Source organism: Erigeron canadensis, chromosome 5, assembly GCF_010389155.1.
Source record: "Erigeron canadensis isolate Cc75 chromosome 5, C_canadensis_v1, whole genome shotgun sequence".
In the NCBI taxonomy this organism is placed as follows: Eukaryota; Viridiplantae; Streptophyta; class Magnoliopsida; order Asterales; family Asteraceae; genus Erigeron; species Erigeron canadensis.
This window is the reverse complement of record NC_057765.1, coordinates 28,945,554-28,966,079: the sequence shown is the minus strand read 5'-3', so window position 1 is coordinate 28,966,079 and position 20,526 is coordinate 28,945,554. Positions and strand designations below refer to the sequence as shown.

General features: G+C 31.9%; 3 protein-coding genes across 3 annotated transcripts; 2 read left to right on the top strand and 1 right to left on the bottom strand.

Annotated features, from left to right (window-relative positions):
- Nucleotides 1–3,740: 3,740 nt before the first annotated feature.
- LOC122601511 (pyrophosphate--fructose 6-phosphate 1-phosphotransferase subunit beta-like) lies at nt 3,741–9,487 on the top strand. Its single transcript, XM_043774265.1, has 16 exons — nt 3,741–3,897; nt 4,901–5,053; nt 5,387–5,508; nt 5,684–5,737; nt 5,812–5,918; nt 6,017–6,122; nt 6,228–6,291; nt 6,799–6,887; nt 6,975–7,106; nt 7,209–7,379; nt 7,509–7,624; nt 8,082–8,193; nt 8,313–8,397; nt 8,845–8,889; nt 9,005–9,073; nt 9,212–9,487. Exons 1-16 carry the CDS (start codon nt 3,741–3,743, stop codon nt 9,289–9,291), a joined length of 1,662 nt encoding a protein of 553 aa, XP_043630200.1. The 3' UTR covers nt 9,292–9,487.
- Nucleotides 9,488–13,304: 3,817 nt separating this feature from the next.
- On the top strand, nt 13,305–17,600 carry LOC122599213 (serine/threonine protein phosphatase 2A 59 kDa regulatory subunit B' gamma isoform-like). Its single transcript, XM_043771678.1, has 2 exons — nt 13,305–15,046; nt 16,872–17,600. The coding sequence occupies exons 1-2, from the start codon at nt 13,811–13,813 to the stop codon at nt 17,223–17,225; spliced, it is 1,590 nt and encodes a 529-aa protein (XP_043627613.1). The 5' UTR covers nt 13,305–13,810; the 3' UTR covers nt 17,226–17,600.
- Nucleotides 17,601–18,132: 532 nt separating this feature from the next.
- On the bottom strand, nt 18,133–19,564 carry LOC122599214. The gene is made up of 2 exons (XM_043771679.1): nt 19,463–19,564; nt 18,133–18,673 (listed from the first exon to the last, which is right to left on the bottom strand). The coding sequence occupies exon 2, from the start codon at nt 18,651–18,653 to the stop codon at nt 18,240–18,242; it is 414 nt and encodes a 137-aa protein (XP_043627614.1). The 5' UTR covers nt 18,654–18,673; nt 19,463–19,564; the 3' UTR covers nt 18,133–18,239.
- Between the last annotated feature and the right edge of the window lie 962 nt (nt 19,565–20,526).

The window sequence follows — 20,526 nt, the reverse complement described above, 5'->3', positions numbered from 1 at the left end:
ATGGGTTGGCGGGTTGTGGGTCAGGGTTGAAATTTCTGACCTGAAACTTTTAGTGGGTTGGGTTAGGGTCGGAGTTTTTCAACCCGCCAACCCGAACCTGCCAACCCGAACCCATTGACAGCCCTACCTTCAAATATGGTATATATTTACACCCATAATCTATATCTATATTTAGAGTTAAATGCAAGAATATCCTCAGTGGTTAGTCACTTTTTGCAACGGCAGTCCCTCTCTTGATTTTTTAGCAACCGTGGTTTCTGAAGATATGTTTCAGTTGCAATGGTGGTCCCTCACTAACGGAACCATTAGTTAGTGTCGTTAAGTTTCCTATGTGAGTAGCACATGAGAGGTATTAATGTCCTTCCTGCTACATAAACATAGGTGTGTTCAAAAGTATCCGAAACTGAACCATGATTAGAAAATTCGATCATATTTTCTATGAATAATTAGATACAATAAATTTTGGATTTAAATTTGGATAGTGATTTTTAAAAAGTTTCAGATATTTTGGATATATAAAAATATCTAGAATTTTGTTTTGGTTAGATTTCAATATCATTTTTTTAAAATTCGAAAATATTAAAAGATATCAAAAAATCCTAGTTTCAATATCCGAAAGTATCTAAAACGTTAGTCTCAATATCTAATAATACGAAAATATCTATGATATTTATTTTTTTCTAAAATTCCGATACTTGAGATATTTTTTTTCTTGGATACTTATTTTTTTTCCTAAAATTCGGCTATCCGAATTACGGATATTCAAAATTTTGGATAGTGGATTTGAATATCCGAACACATATCCAAAGGTTTTAGATATCCAAAATATCTAAAACTTTCAAGATATGATAGGCATAATATCTAAAACACATATCCAAAGTCGAATATCCGACTTTTGGATATTCGAATATCCAAAATTTTCAAAAACCTTTACCTAAATCTAAATCCAAATCAGAACCGAAAATTGAATATCTGACATTTCAAATAATATCGGATTAGATTTTTAAATAACGTGTTTGGATACAAATACTTTTGAACAACCCTATGTTTATGTAGGTGGAAGGACATTAATACCCCTCATGTGCTACTCACATGGAAAACTTAACGACACTAATTAACGATTCTGTTAGTGAGGGACCGCCATTGCAACTGAAACGTATTTTCAAGGAACACGGTTGATAAAAAATAAAGAGAGAGACTATCGTTGCAAAAAGTGACAAACCATGGGGACCATTCTTGTATTTAACTCCTATATTTATAATCTATATTTATATCTATACCTTTTATAAAAGTATTGGATCTCTTAAAATTCAGCACTTTTTTTCTTCCAAAAATACCCCTACTTAAACATAAAACTCTTATATACCCTCCTTTCCACATTCTCTCTAATCATTACACACTCTCATCTACCTTCTATCACCCTTCGCCGCTGTCCTCCTTCTCCAGCATCTCCCTTTTATATTGTCATCATTTTTTAGCCGCCGCAACGCGCGGGCACTATGCTCATTAATAAAAAAAACGATATTGGATTTTACTTGGTTACTTTTAGTTTTTACAACATTATTTTCTCTATTTTTTTATTTATATATCTTTTGACTTTTAAAATAAATTTCAGTTTTATTTTTACCTTTCAGCTTCTTTTTTTTTTCTAAAATTTATTCATTGGCTAAAAATATCTAACTTTAGATAAAGTTGATTCTAATCTAAATTATAAAGCTAAAATTTCAAGTTTATCAAAATTTGAATGAAATATTAATTAATTAAAAACAAAATAATATTAGCTAAAACAAAAGTTTAATATATCTATTTATACTTATGTACTATCGTATAAAAAAAATAGCTCCCATGTTAAAAGTTACATGAGAAAATGCCTAAGATATCCTTAATGATTATATTATACTATTAGTGTTCAATTTTTTAAAATATCTCTATTAACTCTTTACGCCAATTACTTTTACATCAATTATCTACACCACTCGACACAACCTTTACCACCAACGGTCGCCCCCATCATCACATCATCGCCGCCACGATCACCACCGCATTACACGTGTACCGTGTTAGTTATCTACTACTATATTACAAAAAGAATAACACCTTATTTTTGAAAGTTTTAAAAAATATGAAATATTTTCATTAAACACCCTTTAAGCCTATGAAGCCCTCTTTCTTCTCCTCTTCCTTCCCCTCTTCCACAATTCCATGGTTGTCAACAATCTCATCGACAACTTTTTCTTCCCCTCCCATTGATGGTTTGCCGAGTGAAGATGAGAGAAAAGGAACTTGTGTGGGTCTGCTTTTCACTTCCAAACAAAAAAAAAACTTTTTAAAATGATTATATATATATATATATATCGATCAAGAGAAGACAATCAGATAAGAACAGTCTTAAAATAAGAACACGGTGAGAACACTTAAAAACTACATTTTGATGCATTAAAAGTCCATAAAAGTAACATAGTGCATAACTAATTATCATTATTTAAGTGTTTAACAACACATTGATTCGTCAAAATCGAAAAATCACGTTTTTTGTTGGATGCATCATTTTGATGAATATGCATCCAAGATGGATGCACAAAACAAAAAAACGTGATTTTTTTTATTTTGACGAATTAATGTGTTGTTAAACACTTAAATAATGATAATTAGTTATGCACGATGTTAGTTTTATGGACTTTTAATGCATCAAAATGATGTTTTTAAGTGTTTTCACCGTTCTTATTTTAAGAGTGTTCTCACCGGAGTGTTACCCTCGATCGATATATATATATATATATATATATATATATATATTCAAGTTTAGCTTTCAAATTTTTATTGGTGTACAGAAATAATGATTATAGTTTTAACTTAACTTTTTAAACCCATACAGTTATATATATGTATGGTTTAAATTTATATAGTGCTTGAAATTTATATAATATTTTTTGTTTAAAAATAATAATTTAATTTATTTTTGGGTAAATATAAAATAGAAATAAATAAAAGTTTATGAAAAGATGAGAAAGAGGTAAGGTTGGTAGTGAGTGAGGAAAAGATGATTTATGAGAGAAAAAAAGCTGATATAACAGTGAGTAAGAGAAAAGAATGAGGCTAGGGTTGGCAAATGCCTTACAATATTTTCATATACACTACCCCCTTAACATTAATGATAAAATTATACTATCAATCATTTATATTTTAAAATATCTCCATTAACTTTTTAAATCAATTATTTTTACATCAATTATCTACACTACTCGACGCCTCATCTACCACCAACAATCGCCCTCACCACCACATTGTCGTCGCCATGACGACCGCCGCATTACGTGGATAACGTGCTAGTTAGTTATATGTAATAAAAAACACAGATAAAATATCTTGTATATCTTTAACCATATTATTTAGCCATATATCAAATGATTTCCATAATTAAATCACATATAATTTTTTCGGCTGTAATATCTTCAAAATATAAGAAATAGTCCTATGCAAACAAACCATCTGTCACTGATCATTCAACCCTCCCAATCGGACGGACATTAATTATGATTATTACAATCTTACCCTTCTTTTAAACAAACTTTCCATTTTCATGCACAATATTTTCATCTCTCACAATAATAAATTTAATCCTATAATATACGTACGCACCCTCACATCATTCTCATATTCATTCTCATCATATATTAATTCCTCCGTCCGTTGTCCGTACACAATCAACCTTATTATTCACGGCACCGCGATCTCTCATAATGTCGTCCGATAGTGATGCGAAACCCGGCCGTTGCGCTTCAGTTTATAGTGAAGTTCAAACTAGCCGTCTTAACGTCGCTCTTCCTCTTCCGTCTGTTTTCAAAGCTTCGTTCGAGGTCGTTGATGGACCTAAAAGCTCCGCCGCAGGCAATCCAGGTCTTGTTCACACTGATCTCGTGTTTTTAATTATTCGTTTAATTACTTACACATTACTATTATATATGGATTTGTATAATTTACATACAAAAATCATTGTGGTATATACTTGTGTTATGTGAATCTTCGTGCATCAATTTTATCATGATCCAATGGTCAGAATCTTATTTTGTTTGTTTTACTTTAATACTTAGCCGCTACATATATTTATATATATATATAGTCTAGTAGATACATATGCTCGCATATAGATCTGTTAACATAGCGAACATATACACAAATATATACGAAGACGACTGCGGCGACATGCGTTTAGGGTTAAGTGAAAAAATAAATTAAAGTATGAACAACTTATCGGACATTCATGAATGTAAGCAAACAACGTTTTGTACATTTACATACGACTAGAGTAAGTACCCGCGCGTTGCGGCGGTGAGATGGTGGGGTGATAGGTCATAGAGTGTGATAGGTCATAAAAGGTGATAGGTCATAGAGTGTGATAGTCAAATGCCTTAGTTGTACGGGCTCCGCCCTTAGATTTAAAAATTCGTCGAAAGTATATCGAATGACATCTCTAATGAAAGAGCATGAAATTTTAATAACACCCATATAGTTTTATGATTTATTGTTATACGGTTTTTGAGATAAAAGATTTTGAATGGATTGGGGGAATAAATGATTTATGGAGGAGAGAGGAAAAAAAATGATTGATTGAGATTTGAAGAAAGAGAGTCTAATATAGTTATTTTAGGTAAATATATAATATATAAGGAGCATTTTAGAGAAATAAATGTTGAAACTTAAATTTAGACAGTGACTTTTTGCTTTATAATATAGTATAGATAGTGTTATTATTGTTGCGTAAAATGATGATTTAGTATATTTGTTGTATGTTATTTCTAGTTCTGTTTAGTACATAAGATATGATATAGTTGTTTTACTTGATATAGTTGTTTTACTTCATTCGGTATAATTGAACTATTTTTGGATTGTACAAATGTAGATGAAATTGCTAAGCTCTTTCCAAAGCTGTTTGGGCAGCCGTCTGTTTCCTTGAAGGCTGGAGGCTCAATGCCAGAGCAGAGTCTCAAGATTGGTGTTGTTCTATCTGGAGGACAGGCTCCTGGTGGACACAATGTGATTTGTGGAATTTTTGGTGAGAATTAAGTAATTTAATTGAATAATTTTACCCCCCCGTCCCAGTTTAAATGTCTAATTTTGACTTGTAAAGTCTTTTTCTTCCAACTTTGACCGAAAATATTTTGTTTTGGGTTATATAATACTTAATAAATGTTATATCAATGAAAAATACATTTAAAACCTAAGTCATTCATATATTTTATATCAAGTGTTTATATAACACATACAAAGTTATTTACGGTCAAAGTTTACAGATTAAGACTAACAAAGTCAAACTTGGACATTTAAAATGGGACAAAGGAAGTATTAATTTATATGTGTGGATGAGGTCTGATTTGCTTCTATGCAGACTATTTGCAGAATAGGACCCAGGGCAGCACAATGTATGGGTTTAGAGGAGGCCCAGCTGGAGTTATGAAGTGTAAATATGTCCAGTTGACCAGCGACTTCGTTTATCCTTACAGAAATCAGGTGATTCTTTAATTACAATTGTAAGCCACATAAAATGTAGTTTAGTATAATTGCAATACTGTATTATATTTGTGATTCGGTTATAAGGTTATAAAGTACGTACATTGAAACATAAGCTATGATTGTTCATGTTATGGTTTTACTTCAAGTTATGGGATTAAATTGCGTATTGTAGGGTGGCTTTGATATGATATGCAGTGGAAGAGACAAGATTGAAACACCTGAGCAGGTTTTAAAACTTCCAATTTTCAATGCTTTGAGTTAAAACCTCCGGTTTTTAAATGCGGTTTCTTTTTCTTGCAGTTTCAAGAAGCTCAAGAAACAGTTAAGAACCTTGATTTGGATGGCCTTGTAGTCATTGGTGGAGATGACTCGAATACAAATGCTTGCCTGCTGGCCGAGAACTTTATGTATGTTATGATCTGTTTCTGCTTCAAATAGTTACATCTTTTTGTAAACAATCAAATATGTTTCGTTTAGGAATTTATGACGTTTTAACTTTTTAAAGGGCTAGCGATTTAAAAACAAAAGTTATTGGATGCCCGAAGACCATTGATGGTGACTTGAAGTGCAAAGAAGTTCCAACAAGTTTTGGGTTTGACACTGCATGCAAGGTACTCCTAGATCAATTTTCACTGAACCAAATTGTATTAAGGTCATCTAGCAGCAATGTTAATTTAAGCATGGATTTTGTTCAATTTTTTCTCTGCCTCAAACAGATATATTCGGAAATGATTGGTAATTTGATGGTCGATGCACGTTCTACTGGAAAGTATTATCACTGTAAGTGTACTGTATGCATGTTTAAACCAGTTCTAGTTTTTTGAAGCTGATAATCATTTCTTTTTAAGTTATTAATGTGTTTTCTTCACCTTCTATAAATCTATGTGATTATCTTTATTTATATAACATTAAATGAAATTCATTTTCATTTAAGGAAAGGGTAGTTCAATTTGATAATTTATGATCAATTCTTCCTTTGTCTTTTCATTGTTGATTTCCTGAAGAGAATGTAGTCAGTAATTTCACCTTTGTTCTGATTATGATTGTGTTTATATGCATTAATTATGAATTGGTCTCCACTTGAATATCATTATCATACATTTTATGTCAAATACTTTATGTACAATGGATAACTTAGCAGTGGCACTCTTCAAGAGCATACAAGTTGCATACGTATTAAGTATAACAGCTTGGTGATATGTTAATCTCGGATTTATTTATAGTATTGCATTTCTTCTGACTTGTGCATTACGCTTACAATTTTCTCTTCTGCAACTTTAACTACAGTCGTAAGGTTAATGGGACGTGCTGCATCACACATAACGCTGGAATGTGCTTTGCAGACTCATCCAAACATAACAATCATTGGAGAAGAGGTATACATCTTTGTCATCTTTTATTTTAAAAAAATTCTGTAACTTCACCAATAAATTTGTCTTCATGATGTTTTCATGGTGTTGCAGGTTTCTGCCCAAAAGCAGACACTGAAGGGTGTCACAGATTACATAACAAATATAATCTGCAAACGCGCAGATGCTGGTTTCAATTATGGTATTATACTTATACCAGAAGGCCTGATTGACTTCATTCCGGAGGTATATATTATATATCTAAACTAAAAGCACATCAATTGGAAATAATCTAATTGTGATTGTCATTTCTCAAGTAGTGGTGTTAATTTTCATTGTGATCTGCAGGTACAACAACTTATTTCAGAGCTTAATGAAATTTTAGCCCATGACGTTGTTGATAAAGAAGGAGCATGGAAGAAGAAACTTAGGAGCCAATCTCATGAGCTCTTTGAGATATTACCAAAAACAATTCAAGAACAATTGCTGCTAGAAAGAGATCCACATGGAAATGTGCAGGTAGTTATGGTGCTCAAATGTTGTATAATTTGATCACTGACTAATAGAACTCGACACCGTCTTTTGCATCTTCTCTTGTTTTCAAGTTTCATTCATTTTCGTTTCCATATTGGGCTGCAATGCATATAGGTCGCAAAGATTGAAACTGAAAAGATGCTTATTCAAATGGTGGAAGCTGAACTAGAGAGCAGGAAAAAAGAGGGTAAATATAAGAAGGATTTCAAAGGGCAGCCACACTTTTTTGGGTAAGTAATAGTCTTTGTTATGGTAAAGTGCAAAGATGAAAAGTTCAACCCATTTACTTATGATGGATCGTTCTGGCTTTATATATCTTTAATGAGTCAAACAGTTAAAAGTCTCCATAAAGGTATTATTAATGCATAAAACCTCCTAAATCGTTTGTGGTGATTTATAATCTGTAATCATTTTCGAGTATACAACACACTATTAATGAATATAAAAAGTTTGGACAAAAAGTGTCTTGGGTCATCTCAACAGAAGTGACCCGTTTCCACATGTACCATGATAACCTGTTTTGACCCGTTATTCAACCCGCCCAAGCTGCCACTTGTTTCACCTTTAGTATTAAGTTTGATTTGATCTATGTTGAACCTAAAAATAAATATTCTTTGGTAAGTTTGGTTTCTTCTCTTCTATTTTTTACTGGCTCCATTTTTCCTGAAACTCAGTCTCTTTATGCAGTTATGAAGGTAGATGTGGCTTGCCTTCAAATTTTGACTCAAACTACTGCTATGCTTTGGGTTATGGTGCAGCTGCTCTGCTTCATTCTGGGAAGACGGGATTGATTTCCTCGGTTGGCTTTCAATATTTGTTTCCCTTGCATGATTTATATCCTTTCCTTATTTTTAGTTTATCATCACACATCATTTCTTAATGTTACTAAGTTTTGCGTGCTCATGTTATCAATTTCAGGTTGGTAATCTGGGAGCTCCGGTTGAAGATTGGACAGTTGGTGGTACTGCACTGACATCTTTAATGGATGTGGAAAGGAGACACGGTATATGTTTATCTCCTCTGTTTCTCGTTTGTCATTCTTCCTTCTACCGTATATTAGTGTGAAATAAGATATGGAATTTGAATGTAGATCACTTATGTTTGCTACTTGTTAGTTAATACTGTCATTTCACCCCATTTGAACCATTAAGATTACAATACTCTTATAATGTTTAGTGGAGACTGCAACATTTTCATTCTTACTGGAAAATTCTGAAATCCGATACTTTCAATGTATAACATAGAATCAATTGCTTGCTCATTATTGCTAAAGAGTCAAAGACTCATATGACTGATCAAATTTTTAGTTCTCATTAATATATTCACTAACTGGAAGTATTGAGTTACATAATTTCGGTCGTTTTATAGAATGAATCATTTAATAGATCCATATTTTGGTTTATATTGTAACGCCTATATACTAAAAGTAGACTTGTGATTCTTTGTGCAGGCAAGTTTAAGCCCGTGATTAAGAAAGCAATGGTAGAACTTGAAGGTAATTAACATTTATTTTATTTTTTTGCTGGCAATTATATTTCAAATTTAACTTATCTTAATCTGTTAGAGTATGATTACTAAATAATTCACAATATGAATTCCTGTTACATCAGGTGCTCCTTTCAAGAAGTTTGCTTCTATGCGTGAAGACTGGTCTATCAAGAATCGCTACGTCAATCCAGGTACATTCACTAACTCACAGATCACCACATCTATAACCCATTAAAATGATTAATGAATTCTCATTGTAATAAGCTCGCCATAAAAAGTCAGCTTGAAATGCTAATGTTTGCTCTTATTCTCTTCATTTTACGTGGCAGGCCCTGTTCAATTTGTTGGTCAGAGTTCTGATTTAATCAACCACACCCTAAGGTTGGAACTTGGAGCCCAAGCATGTTAGCTCTCTTGATGGATCCTCTAATTCGTATCGAGAATTTACATTTGTGAATGCCATTTTTGAATTAAGACAACTGAGCAAATAATAGAAGTTAAGTGTGGTAGCTCAAAATAACTAGTAACACTGGATTCGAGCTCTTGTGAACTTGATGCATGGCTTTTTGGGTGAGTATTATGATTCAAACACGTTTTCTTTTTTAGCTCTTGTGGTTTTCGGGGATGATCAAATTTATCTTTTTTTTTTCTTATGGTCTGACTGCATCTGGAGAATATTGGTGATTTAGACCGGAAAAATTATCAAGAAACATCACTTTTCTATATATATATATTTACACGAAAAACTCGAATTAAAACAGTAAATTTTAATGTTTGACTTGAGTTGACTGGAGGATAGCAATTAGCAAATGAATTCAAATCAAGAAAATAGTATATAAGTTCGATGAACAAAAGCACATGACTTGCTTTTGTGTGTGAGTTTGGTAAATTTGTGATGCAAGTCACGTAAAGTGGTCTGGTCATTTTTGCTTTTCTTTGAAAAAGTTGACACGCCTATGTAACTAACATTTCTTGATATTTTACCTTTGCGAGTAAATATCATATCATTGTTTTATTAGTGATTTGAACAATCAATTAATTAATTAATAGATTGGACAGGTAGGTTAAATGTTCAAACGGTCTTGGTATGATTCAAAAAGGATATGTAAGAATGATAGGAAAATGTTAAATGCGGTCCTAAAGGTTGTATTTAACGTGTATAAAAAATTTGGATTTTTTTATATCAAAAGTTCACCCCTGAACTTTATGGTAAGTAGACAACTATTTAATGCACCTTAACTATTAAGGGTTGCGTTTAGCAAAACCCAAAAAGTTATACCAATTTAGGACTTTTTACAAAGTCTTTAACATTATTCTTCTTTATATGGGTTTGGAACTACCAAAAATAAACTAAAAAAACTAAAACTAAAAATCTTTCTAGATATTTTATGCTACATGAGTTTCAAACTCTTGTTCATTTTAAATCTAAGCCACAAAGCATAAACATAAAACTAAAACTAAAAATTCCTAAACTCAAAAACTGAAAAAGCTTGACCCTTGACGTGTAGAAGCTTTAAGCAACCGTCTGATCCATAAATACTATTGAGTCGGCCCTAAAATAATGACATGCGATTAAACCCATTTCTCTCGTCTCATCTTTTAAATTTGTCATATGTCAAGATCGCATGACTAGGATGAAATGTAAGCATATATTATACCCGAGTATATACAATTTTTCGGTTTATGTTTTGGTAGAGATAAAACTTTCATAGCTCACTTTCTTTTATATCTTTTTTATGTAAGGATTGAACACTGATGTTTTTGTAGATGAATAGTTAATTTTTATGGTTCAAAATGCCTCAACAAATTTATATTCATAATTTTTTTTTATTAAGTAGAGTAATTTTTACTACTTTTCTTTGATGGATCATTAACAAATGGATCTTGCTTTTAAGTTCTATAGTAATACCTCTAAAAATATAGAAATAGTTGAAAATATGATATTACTTATTCACCTACATTTACTGTAAAAGTTTAGGTTAAGACTAATTTATTAAAAAGGAAGAAGGTAAATGAATGAGAACTCTCTGATCCCATGTACTGTATACATATCCAGAGAGTAAATCGCATAGAACTCATGTCCGTTGACTAGTTTATTTATATGTATGTGAATGTAACTCCGTTCATATTTGTTCTAGTTTGGAATCAAGGCTAAAATAATAGAAGAAAACAAGATATCCCATCTGAATTTAGATGAAACTCAGATATAAAAGATGATAAATCTTTGATTACTTGGTTATTGGCTTGCCCTGCCTATCAATAAATCTTTGCTTTTCAAAAATAAATGAATAAAACAAAACAAACAAAACGTATCTATGGTGTAACACAGTTTACCTAGTCAACACGTTCAACTGAAATTGACACAAATGCTACAAAAATTTGCCTCCTCATATTTTATCAATATTATTATTATTATCAACAAACATGATTATTATTATTATTGTTATTGTTGTGATATAAAATTCTTTTAGATCGTTTTGATATATGTCAAAAGAATATATATATATATATATATATAATATGTGTGTCATATATCTATCTGTTAAGTGTATATAATTTTTATATAAGAAAGATACTTAGAGATACAATATAAACATCTATTTTACTAAATTCATCTTCCAAATAAAAGAGACCAACGTGTCTTTCATTTTCTTTTAAATGTATCTCATCTTTAATTATTTTTTTTATAGTATAGTAAGGGGATTTTTAGATTTTTTTTTTGAAAGATTAATTATTGTTTAGAAAGTGATTAATCTTCTTAATAAAATAGCTTTAAAATCAACCTAAGTACAATATCATATCACATGAAAAATCAAAAGATGAGATAAAAAAAGATAATTACACATATCAAATCTTTATGATATAAAGAAATTTTTTGACAATTTTTATTAGAAAAGTAATCATTTCCTGTTTTTTTAACACTCCTCTGTCCACATCTTTATATTTTTCAAAAGGAATTGATATTCAATTTCTTTTTATAATGTCTATGTTTTTAAGAGTCAATTTAGAGGCGAGGTAATTCATATACGGTGCCTTAAGGCCCTTAATGAATAAAGGTATGTATCATCTGATCCATTCCAAATGAACGGTGCCACAAATTCACTTAACTACACATTTCAGGAATTATCCACCCGCATAAAGACCTACTAGTGACAAACGTTGGTCGTCCTTAGAACCGAAACGGTGGTTGAAACCCGTCAACATTCTTCATTGAGCATGATACCACAAAACAAATAGTACAAACAACAAGGATTGATTTGAAATTTATCATGCCATATCTCATTAGCTTGAACAGTAAACACTACAACCAAATGCCATTGGCTTTTAGGAGCTGTTTGGTACAATGGAATGAAAAAGATGAAAAAGGCTCATGTTTGGTTGCAATGGAGAAAGGGAAAGAGAATCGAGAAGTGAGAATCGATTACATTCCCTCAATTCTCTATAAAATGTAAAGATCTAATGGGAATGAAAATTTTTTATTTTTGTTTTAATGATATTATATGTATTAAATTTAATTGTTATTTAAATTTTTGTACTTTTTACATATTCATTCTTTTCTTGTACCAAACGACGGAATTCATTATCTTTCCAAATACTTATTTTTTTTCCACTATATTCATTCTCTATTACAATTTCATTCTCTTTGATTCACTCTTACCAAACACTCCCTTAAGTTTGTCACAAACTTAAAAGTCTTAATCTATATAATATCTAAAGTTTGTTACATATATAGTCAAATATCGAGATAAAGAGTAAATATGTTGTCGATACCCCATAAAAATTTGGGTTGATCACCCCTAAGGTCAGAGGCGGTATTAGAAAAAAATTCTAAAGGGGACAAACTTAGAAAACTTATGAAAAATAAATCTAAAATGGGGCAAAATGTTAAAAACCTATAAAAAAAATTTTAAAATTTTATGAAAAATTAAAAAATACATGACAAAATTTAAATTTTGAGGGGGCATTGGATCCCTTTGCCTCCCCTTTAGTACTACCCCTGCCTAAAATTAGGGTAACTTAAGAGGTACATTAGATTATCTCGATCATTAATTAATCAATTATCAAGATTTAAAAATGATAAATGAATTTTGATCATTAATTTTAATCCAATAATCAATAACCCTCTAACTTTAACCCTCCACACTACAAAAATTTAACTTTTCGTAAGATTTAAAAGAGTAATGATCAATTCTTTCAAATTGTTAGTCTAAAAATTATCCTAATTAATAGAATTGTGACATGTGAAAAATCATGGATGGGATTGATAATTTTTTAGGAGAGATATATAATTTTCCGATTTAAAAACGATGGATGTATTAGTTGAATTAGTTGAAATGTTCCGCTCTAAAATCTTGGATATATAGTTATATTTTCCGTTAAACCACCGTTATCTTTCACACTCTCTCTCTCTTCCCACTGTACCACTCACTAACCACAGTTTCTCTCTCGCTGTCTATCTCTCTCTAGAATATTATTGAATCCAACAAAACAAGTATATATTCAAATCCTTAAAAAATTATTAAAAAAAAAAAAAAACCCATCTTCCTCTTCTTTTAGGGTTTTTTTCTTAATCCCCATTTTTACTCTACAAACTTGATAAAGTTTCAATCTTTTCACCATAAAAAAAGCAAGAATATATAATACTTCCAATCTTTCTATTATTAGAAGCTTAAGTTGTTAGCATTGAAGTTAATGCATTCTTGTGGGCCCCCCCAAGGTACAAGCTTTTTTCCTATATTAATTTCAAGATTTTTAGTAATGTGTGTGGTTTAGGATTATAGATTGTTTTTTCTAGGATAAAAGATTTAATTTTTAGGAAAAAATATTGAATTTTTATAATGGAAGATTTAATTTTTCGGAAAAAAGATTGAAACTTTAGGATAAAAAAAGGGATTTAAGTTGGGGTTTTAGGGTTTTGTTTAGTGGAAATGATAAAGCAAATATTAAATAAGCTTCCAAGAAAACCATCTTCAAAAACTTCACAAAATGATGGTGGAAAAAATGATATATCGAATTCGGGGGTTTCGAATAGTGGAAATAAGACTGTTTCTTCATCGGGTAAGAGTTCGAGTTTGAATGCGAATACGGATTCAGGTTTGAGTAAGTCTGTTAATGGAAGTTATACTCCGAATGTTAAGTCAAACCAAGGGAAGAAATCGGGTCAAGTTGGGTCAACCCAAGTTAGTCAAGGATTGAATCATATTGCTTATGAACAGTTGCCTAGTTTTCGTGATGTACCCGCTTCTGAAAAGCAGAGTCTTTTTATTAAAAAGTTGAGTATGTGTTGTGTGGTGTTTGATTTTAATGACCCGTCGAAAAATTTGAAAGAAAAAGATGTGAAACGACAGACTTTACTTGAGCTTGTTGAGTATATAACATCAGTTCCTTCAAAGTTTAATGAGGTTACAATGCAAGAAATGGTGAAAATGGTATCTACAAATCTTTTTCGGACTTTTCCTTCTTGTAATCATGATAACAAACTGCCAGAAGTTTTTGATCCGGAAGATGATGAACCAAGTATGGAACCGTCTTGGCCTCATCTTCAGATTGTGTATGAATTTCTTTTGCGGTTTGTGGCTGCACCAGAAACTGATGCTAAACTTGCTAAACGATACATTGATCATTCGTTTGTTTTAAGATTGCTTGATCTTTTTGATTCAGAAGATCAAAGGGAAAGGGAGTATTTAAAAACTATCCTTCATCGTATTTATGGAAAGTTCATGGTGCATCGTCCGTTTATTAGAAAAGCCATTAATCATATCTTTTATACTTTTGTATTTGAGACCGAGAAGCATAATGGCATTGCTGAATTGCTTGAGATATTGGGTAGCATTATTAATGGTTTTGCATTGCCTTTGAAAGAAGAGCATAAGCTTTTTCTTATGCGGGCATTGATTCCCCTTCACAAGCCCAAATGTTTGTCAATGTATCATCAGCAGTTGTCTTATTGCATTACACAGTTTGTGGAGAAGGATTTTAAGCTGGCTGACACGGTGATAAGAGGATTATTGAAGTATTGGCCCATAACCAATAGTTCAAAAGAGGTCATGTATCTTAGTGAATTGGAGGAGGTTTTGGAATCTACCCAGGCCGCAGAGTTTCAAAAATGCATGGTGCCTCTCTTTCGCCAGATTGGTCGTTGTCTTAACAGTTCACATTTCCAGGTATAATGGATATTGAATTTGATAAGTCTGACATTCTCTATATTTATGGATTTTGTTTATTTGTAGTATTCTACCTTTGCTTTAAGTTAACGTACATGCATTTTGGTGTTTGACTTCCTCTTATGGTTCTTGTCGGGGAATGGGTGGTTTTTAATACGTGTTGAGACAGGGTCTGTTAGGTTTATTGACCAGCATTTTTGTCGATTTCTTTTATATGGACTAAATATGGTTTATAAAGTATTTTTATTGCGATAGTAAATTAGTAATAATCTGATTTCTGAAAAAATACGAGTTAGGAAGCTGTAAAAGCATTAAAATCAGACTTTATGGCGACTTCCCACCTGTTGGAGCCCGTCTATCTTGTATATATGCTTCTTTTCATGCGTTGGGAGAGGAAAAGACTACCTTCATATGAGTATAACTGTAAAAGGTGTTTGCATCCTATCTATCGTATTTTGTTAATTCTTTTTATCCCAAGTGGCTTGACCAATCAATGAAGGCAAGTCCAATCAATGAAGGCAAGTCTAATTCACTCTATATTTTTCATTTCATCGGAAAGATTTTTCTGTTTCTTGCTTGTCAAGGGATCTTTTGGTTTTCCATAGATGGGGCAAAATGGACCGATAGTTTCGTTGGATAGCTGGTTTTAATGGGTTCTGTACAGGTCTAGTCGATCAGCAAACACGTTTTACCCCTTTTTGAAAAAGCATTTTAAAAAATAATCAGTTAATTTAGATTATAAAGCTGTATTATCAAAGTAATTGTCAATTCTTAACTTGGTAGATTTTTTCATAAAAAAAGGTAGATTGATAACTTGGTAGATACTATGCATTAAAAAGTGGTTAGGCTACTTTCGACTTGTTCAATTTACTTGTTCTTTTCCTCTTTAACTCTCTCTGTTGGTTTTACCGTTTAAGAAGTCATAGGTAAATTGGTCAAGGTTTCCCCAAATATAACTTGGAAAGTTTGTCGTCAAGATTATGACCGATAGCCAAGGTTTCAGCTAGATAAGAATTACTCTGTAGTCTGTACTTGCACATAGGACTTACAAGTGTATAGCTACCTTTTCATATAGTTACCAAAGGGGTGACCCCAGTGGTACCTCCATCATGTGACCACATGGGCCCACCGATGAAGGCTAGCGGTCATAGTTTAAAATTTGCCAAAGGCAAGTGGGGAAACTATATCTTGTCATCCATGTGTGAGGATGGTGACTTACTGAGCATGAGTTTTATGAGGTGTGCGCTTTGGGTACCAAGATGGTACATGGGATCAGAGGTTCTCACCCATTTAACCCACCCCCCGTTTTCCCCCCCTGCGTGGTATTGTTATTAGGGTTTTAGAATTCAAGTTCCCTTTCAAAGGTTTCAAAGACAACAAGATTTTCTATTTTATATCTAGGCATGAACGTTAAGCCAGAGACTGTTTTACAGCCCAAATCAGGAAGCCTGATTGGGAACTGGAATCAAGCTCCATATCCACACACAGATATAATCCAAAGTTCTTTTTTTTTTTTATCAATACGCTTAGTACAGGTGGCAATATGTGTCGATCAAATAACCAGTCAGGCAGAAACACCTTTGTCTTTTATTATATGAATGTTTAATTTATGTGTGTTCTTTTTACAAAAACAATATCCATAAATCATGATCTGAACTATCCGATTAAAGCATTTTTGAATACACTTTATTAATACTCTCTATTCCATTTGATCGGATCCTGTGCATTTCGTCCGTTTGAGATAATATGCAATTCAAATCTATCCATCTAATAAGTGGATCATAATTGCCAGTTTTAGTAATTATTATACCATGACGGGTTGCAGGTAGCTGAACGTGCATTGTTCTTGTGGAATAACGATCACATAAGGAATCTAATCATTCAAAATCGCAAGGTGATCCTGCCCATAATCTTCCCTGCTTTGGAGAAAAACACACGAAGTCATTGGAATCAAGCTGTTCAAAGCCTAACATTAAACGTAAGGAAAATATTTTCAGATGCCGATCAATTGCTATTTGATGAGTGCCTGGTCAAATACCAAGAAGATGAACTCAAAGAAAAGGAAAACAACAAGACACGTGAATTGACTTGGACCCGTTTGGAAAATGTAGCAGTCTCTGAAAGCAATGTATCCGAGCTGGTCTCAAAGCTTGCTTCACTCACAACTGCAAGTAGCTGATATACTGGTTAAACCTGATATACTTTTCGGTTTTGACCCCATCAGCCTAGCTATTTGCATCTTCTGTTTGACTTTTGGGTTTGACCCGAATGAAGTTCGGTTCAGTTATTTGATGGGGCCGTGCTCATTTGGAGTTTAGATGATGATTTTGAAGAACATAATGAAATGGGTGAGGTTGGGGTTTTTGTGGATAGAAATGTACCCTCTTTTTTTTTTGTCTTGTTTATTTTGTTTTAATTTATGCTTGTGGGTTGTATTATCCGCCATTGATACGTTGTAGTATAAAAACCAGTTCAAAAGAGGAAGTGTTTCTATGGATTTCTACTTGCATAATGTTATTAGTGTGATGATGAAGAAAATCTATTGCTTTTTAAATCTTTTATTTTGGATTTTGGTATTAATGTATTATGGTTTTTGGCCTCAAAGATGGGCCTTGTCTTAATTTTCAGCAGAAGTCGATATTGGTTTTAGGATATGGATGGTATCTAACCAAAACAAGCTGAAAGTGTTGTATTCAATTTTGATATGATCAATGTTGACAAGTTTGTTGGTTCCTTTTATAAGTATATACTACCACTCACTTTTGTACTTTTGATTTCCTTAACCAAGGAAACTTGGTTTAGTAATGAGAATGAAATAAGTATGCACCATTGGGTTACAAAATGCATTAACCTTGCATACTGCAAGTCTGCAACTAGCTTAGCATTCAGAAAATGTCAACATGCATTCCTCAACCGGTTCATTTCTGCTCATTTTGTCACCTGACCAATGGATGCTCTATTCATTCTTCATGTCATTTCCCTTGATATCTAAGCAAATGGTCCATTACCAATCACAAAACGATAGATCATTTTAATTATTCTACTAACAACACAATAACTAAAAACAGAGCAACAAAACCAGGACATTTGACACTAACATAGCATAACTAGCCAATACACCTAATACAACAAGGTCTGCAACAAAATGAGGACATTTCACAACAGAAACCACCACTAGTACATGACATGAAGCCTAATCATCACCATACGCACGGAAACTATAGCGTTCTTGATAATATCCATTAAACCAGAGGTCAGCTTCAAACCATTTAGGATATCTCACCAAATCACCAGCCACAAAACTCATATGTCTCTCACTGCCTTCTGGCACCACTCTCACTTCTCCTTCTTCAATGTAAACCAATTGGTCAACATGCCAATCCCAAGGAACATTACACTTGCCCGTCTTCCAAGTTGACCATTTAGACACCCCAAGCTCAGCCAACCGTTCCTTAGACACGTTCTTTTCCACCTTTATGCTGTATATCTCCTCCAATGGTCTCTGCACACATCTGATCCCACCATTTGTAGGAACTGAAGTTCTACGCACGGTTTTGCTTGTTTTAGAGAATGAGGCTAATTGGGGAGCCATACTTAGACTAGCCATAGTTTATATATACTTCGTACCTGTAAGGTTAAGAAATAAGTTACAAACATATCACATATCTGAAAATGCTTACACAAGATATTAGTAAGCAAGCAAGAGTAACGATTTCAATGTAAATAAAGGCGGCAGCTTTGATCCATTTACTTATTAATGAGTTGAATTGGGTTATTTATTATCCGCTAACAAGTAAAACAAAATCTTTTAGCTTTAAGTGAAACGGGTCAAATGGATCAGGGTTGAATCTCGCCTAAATAGTACTTTATCGCACAAGATGTTCTAAATCCTTCTATTCAAACACCTTATGTTATACATACTTTTCAGTTATTGACTGTTCATTATAAAACAGAATGAAGCAGGCTAAAGGTATTTCTGGGTCAACTCAACTAGATTTTACCCATTACCCAACCCACCCAATCTGCCCATTTTGCCACCTCTAATTGTAACAAAAGCTTTAATGTGTCAACTGAGGAAAGAACCAACATTCATAATATTTTTCTTTTTTTGTAAACCTTCTTTGGCAGTATACAGGTGAATTTTAGAAGAACTCATATTTTTACATGCATATATATGTATAATTACTTAGAAAAAGGAAGCAAAATGGATATATATATATATATATATATATATCAATTAAGACAAAAGTACAACAATTTAACAAAAAGAAACGAAGGCATAATTTATAAATCACTTCAAATTGATTTAAACTATTAAAACCAATTCAGAATATGGGCTATACATAAATATATATATATACGTAATATAATAATAATGGAAGAAAAAGAAGAAGGGGTTGGGGAATAGAAACAAACCTTGGTGTGGTGAGAAAAAATGGCAATCTTTGTTATTCTGGTTAGTATCTAGTAATGCTTTGGTCTAAGAAGAAGATGTAGAAGATAACATATTTACCCAAATGGTCCTTGTACTTGTGTTTAACATCCAATTAATTACCTAGAAACGTAAAATGTTGATCTGGGCAATCATTTTGACAAAATAATCTTTTATTATACTAAAGTACAGTTGCTCTAATAACTTATCGATCAATCACAGCTTTCGATTTCTTAAAGTTGACTTTTTTTTTCAATTTTGACTTTAATTTACACTTTTTTGTTTTCCATCACAAATTTACACTTTTTACCCAACAGTTTTAATATAATAAATAAATAATAATAGCTTATATATATCCGATAAAATAATAGCTAATATTTATCCAATAAAATAATAGCTAATATATATCCAATAATATGTTCTATCATATATATAAAATTAATTATATAAAAATAAATTAAATTTATTGTAAATATATTAAGATTTTAGTAGTAATTGTACAAATTTAATTTTAATTTTAATCTTAATCTTAATCTTAATCTTAATATATACTATAAGACAATTGAACTAATGACTTATTAACCAATCAAATCGTTCGATTTTATCAAATTGACTCTTGCTTATGTCATCATGTAGATAAACTATAAATTAAAAATTCTAATAATCATTATCCAAATATATTATTATATTATTATTTATATTAATTTGTAAAAAAAGTCTCATTTATTTACAATTTTTTGTTTTCCATCAATAATTTACACTTTTTATCCATGAATACTTAATTTATATTTACTTTTAGCCATCAACTTAAGAGAATTATTTAAAATTTATAATCATTTAATTAATAATTAATTAAAAAATTTAAACATAATCTCTCAATAAAAGAAGGCTCATAATTTTATCCTTTTTTTATATATTAGCTTTGTGTATTAATGTTTAAAGTTACAATTGTTACTCAAATCAAGAGTCCTAATTGTTATCAAAGAATATGAAAACAATCATAATTCGTGTTTCGAAAAATTCGATGAGAGAGAAATAATTATAGCAT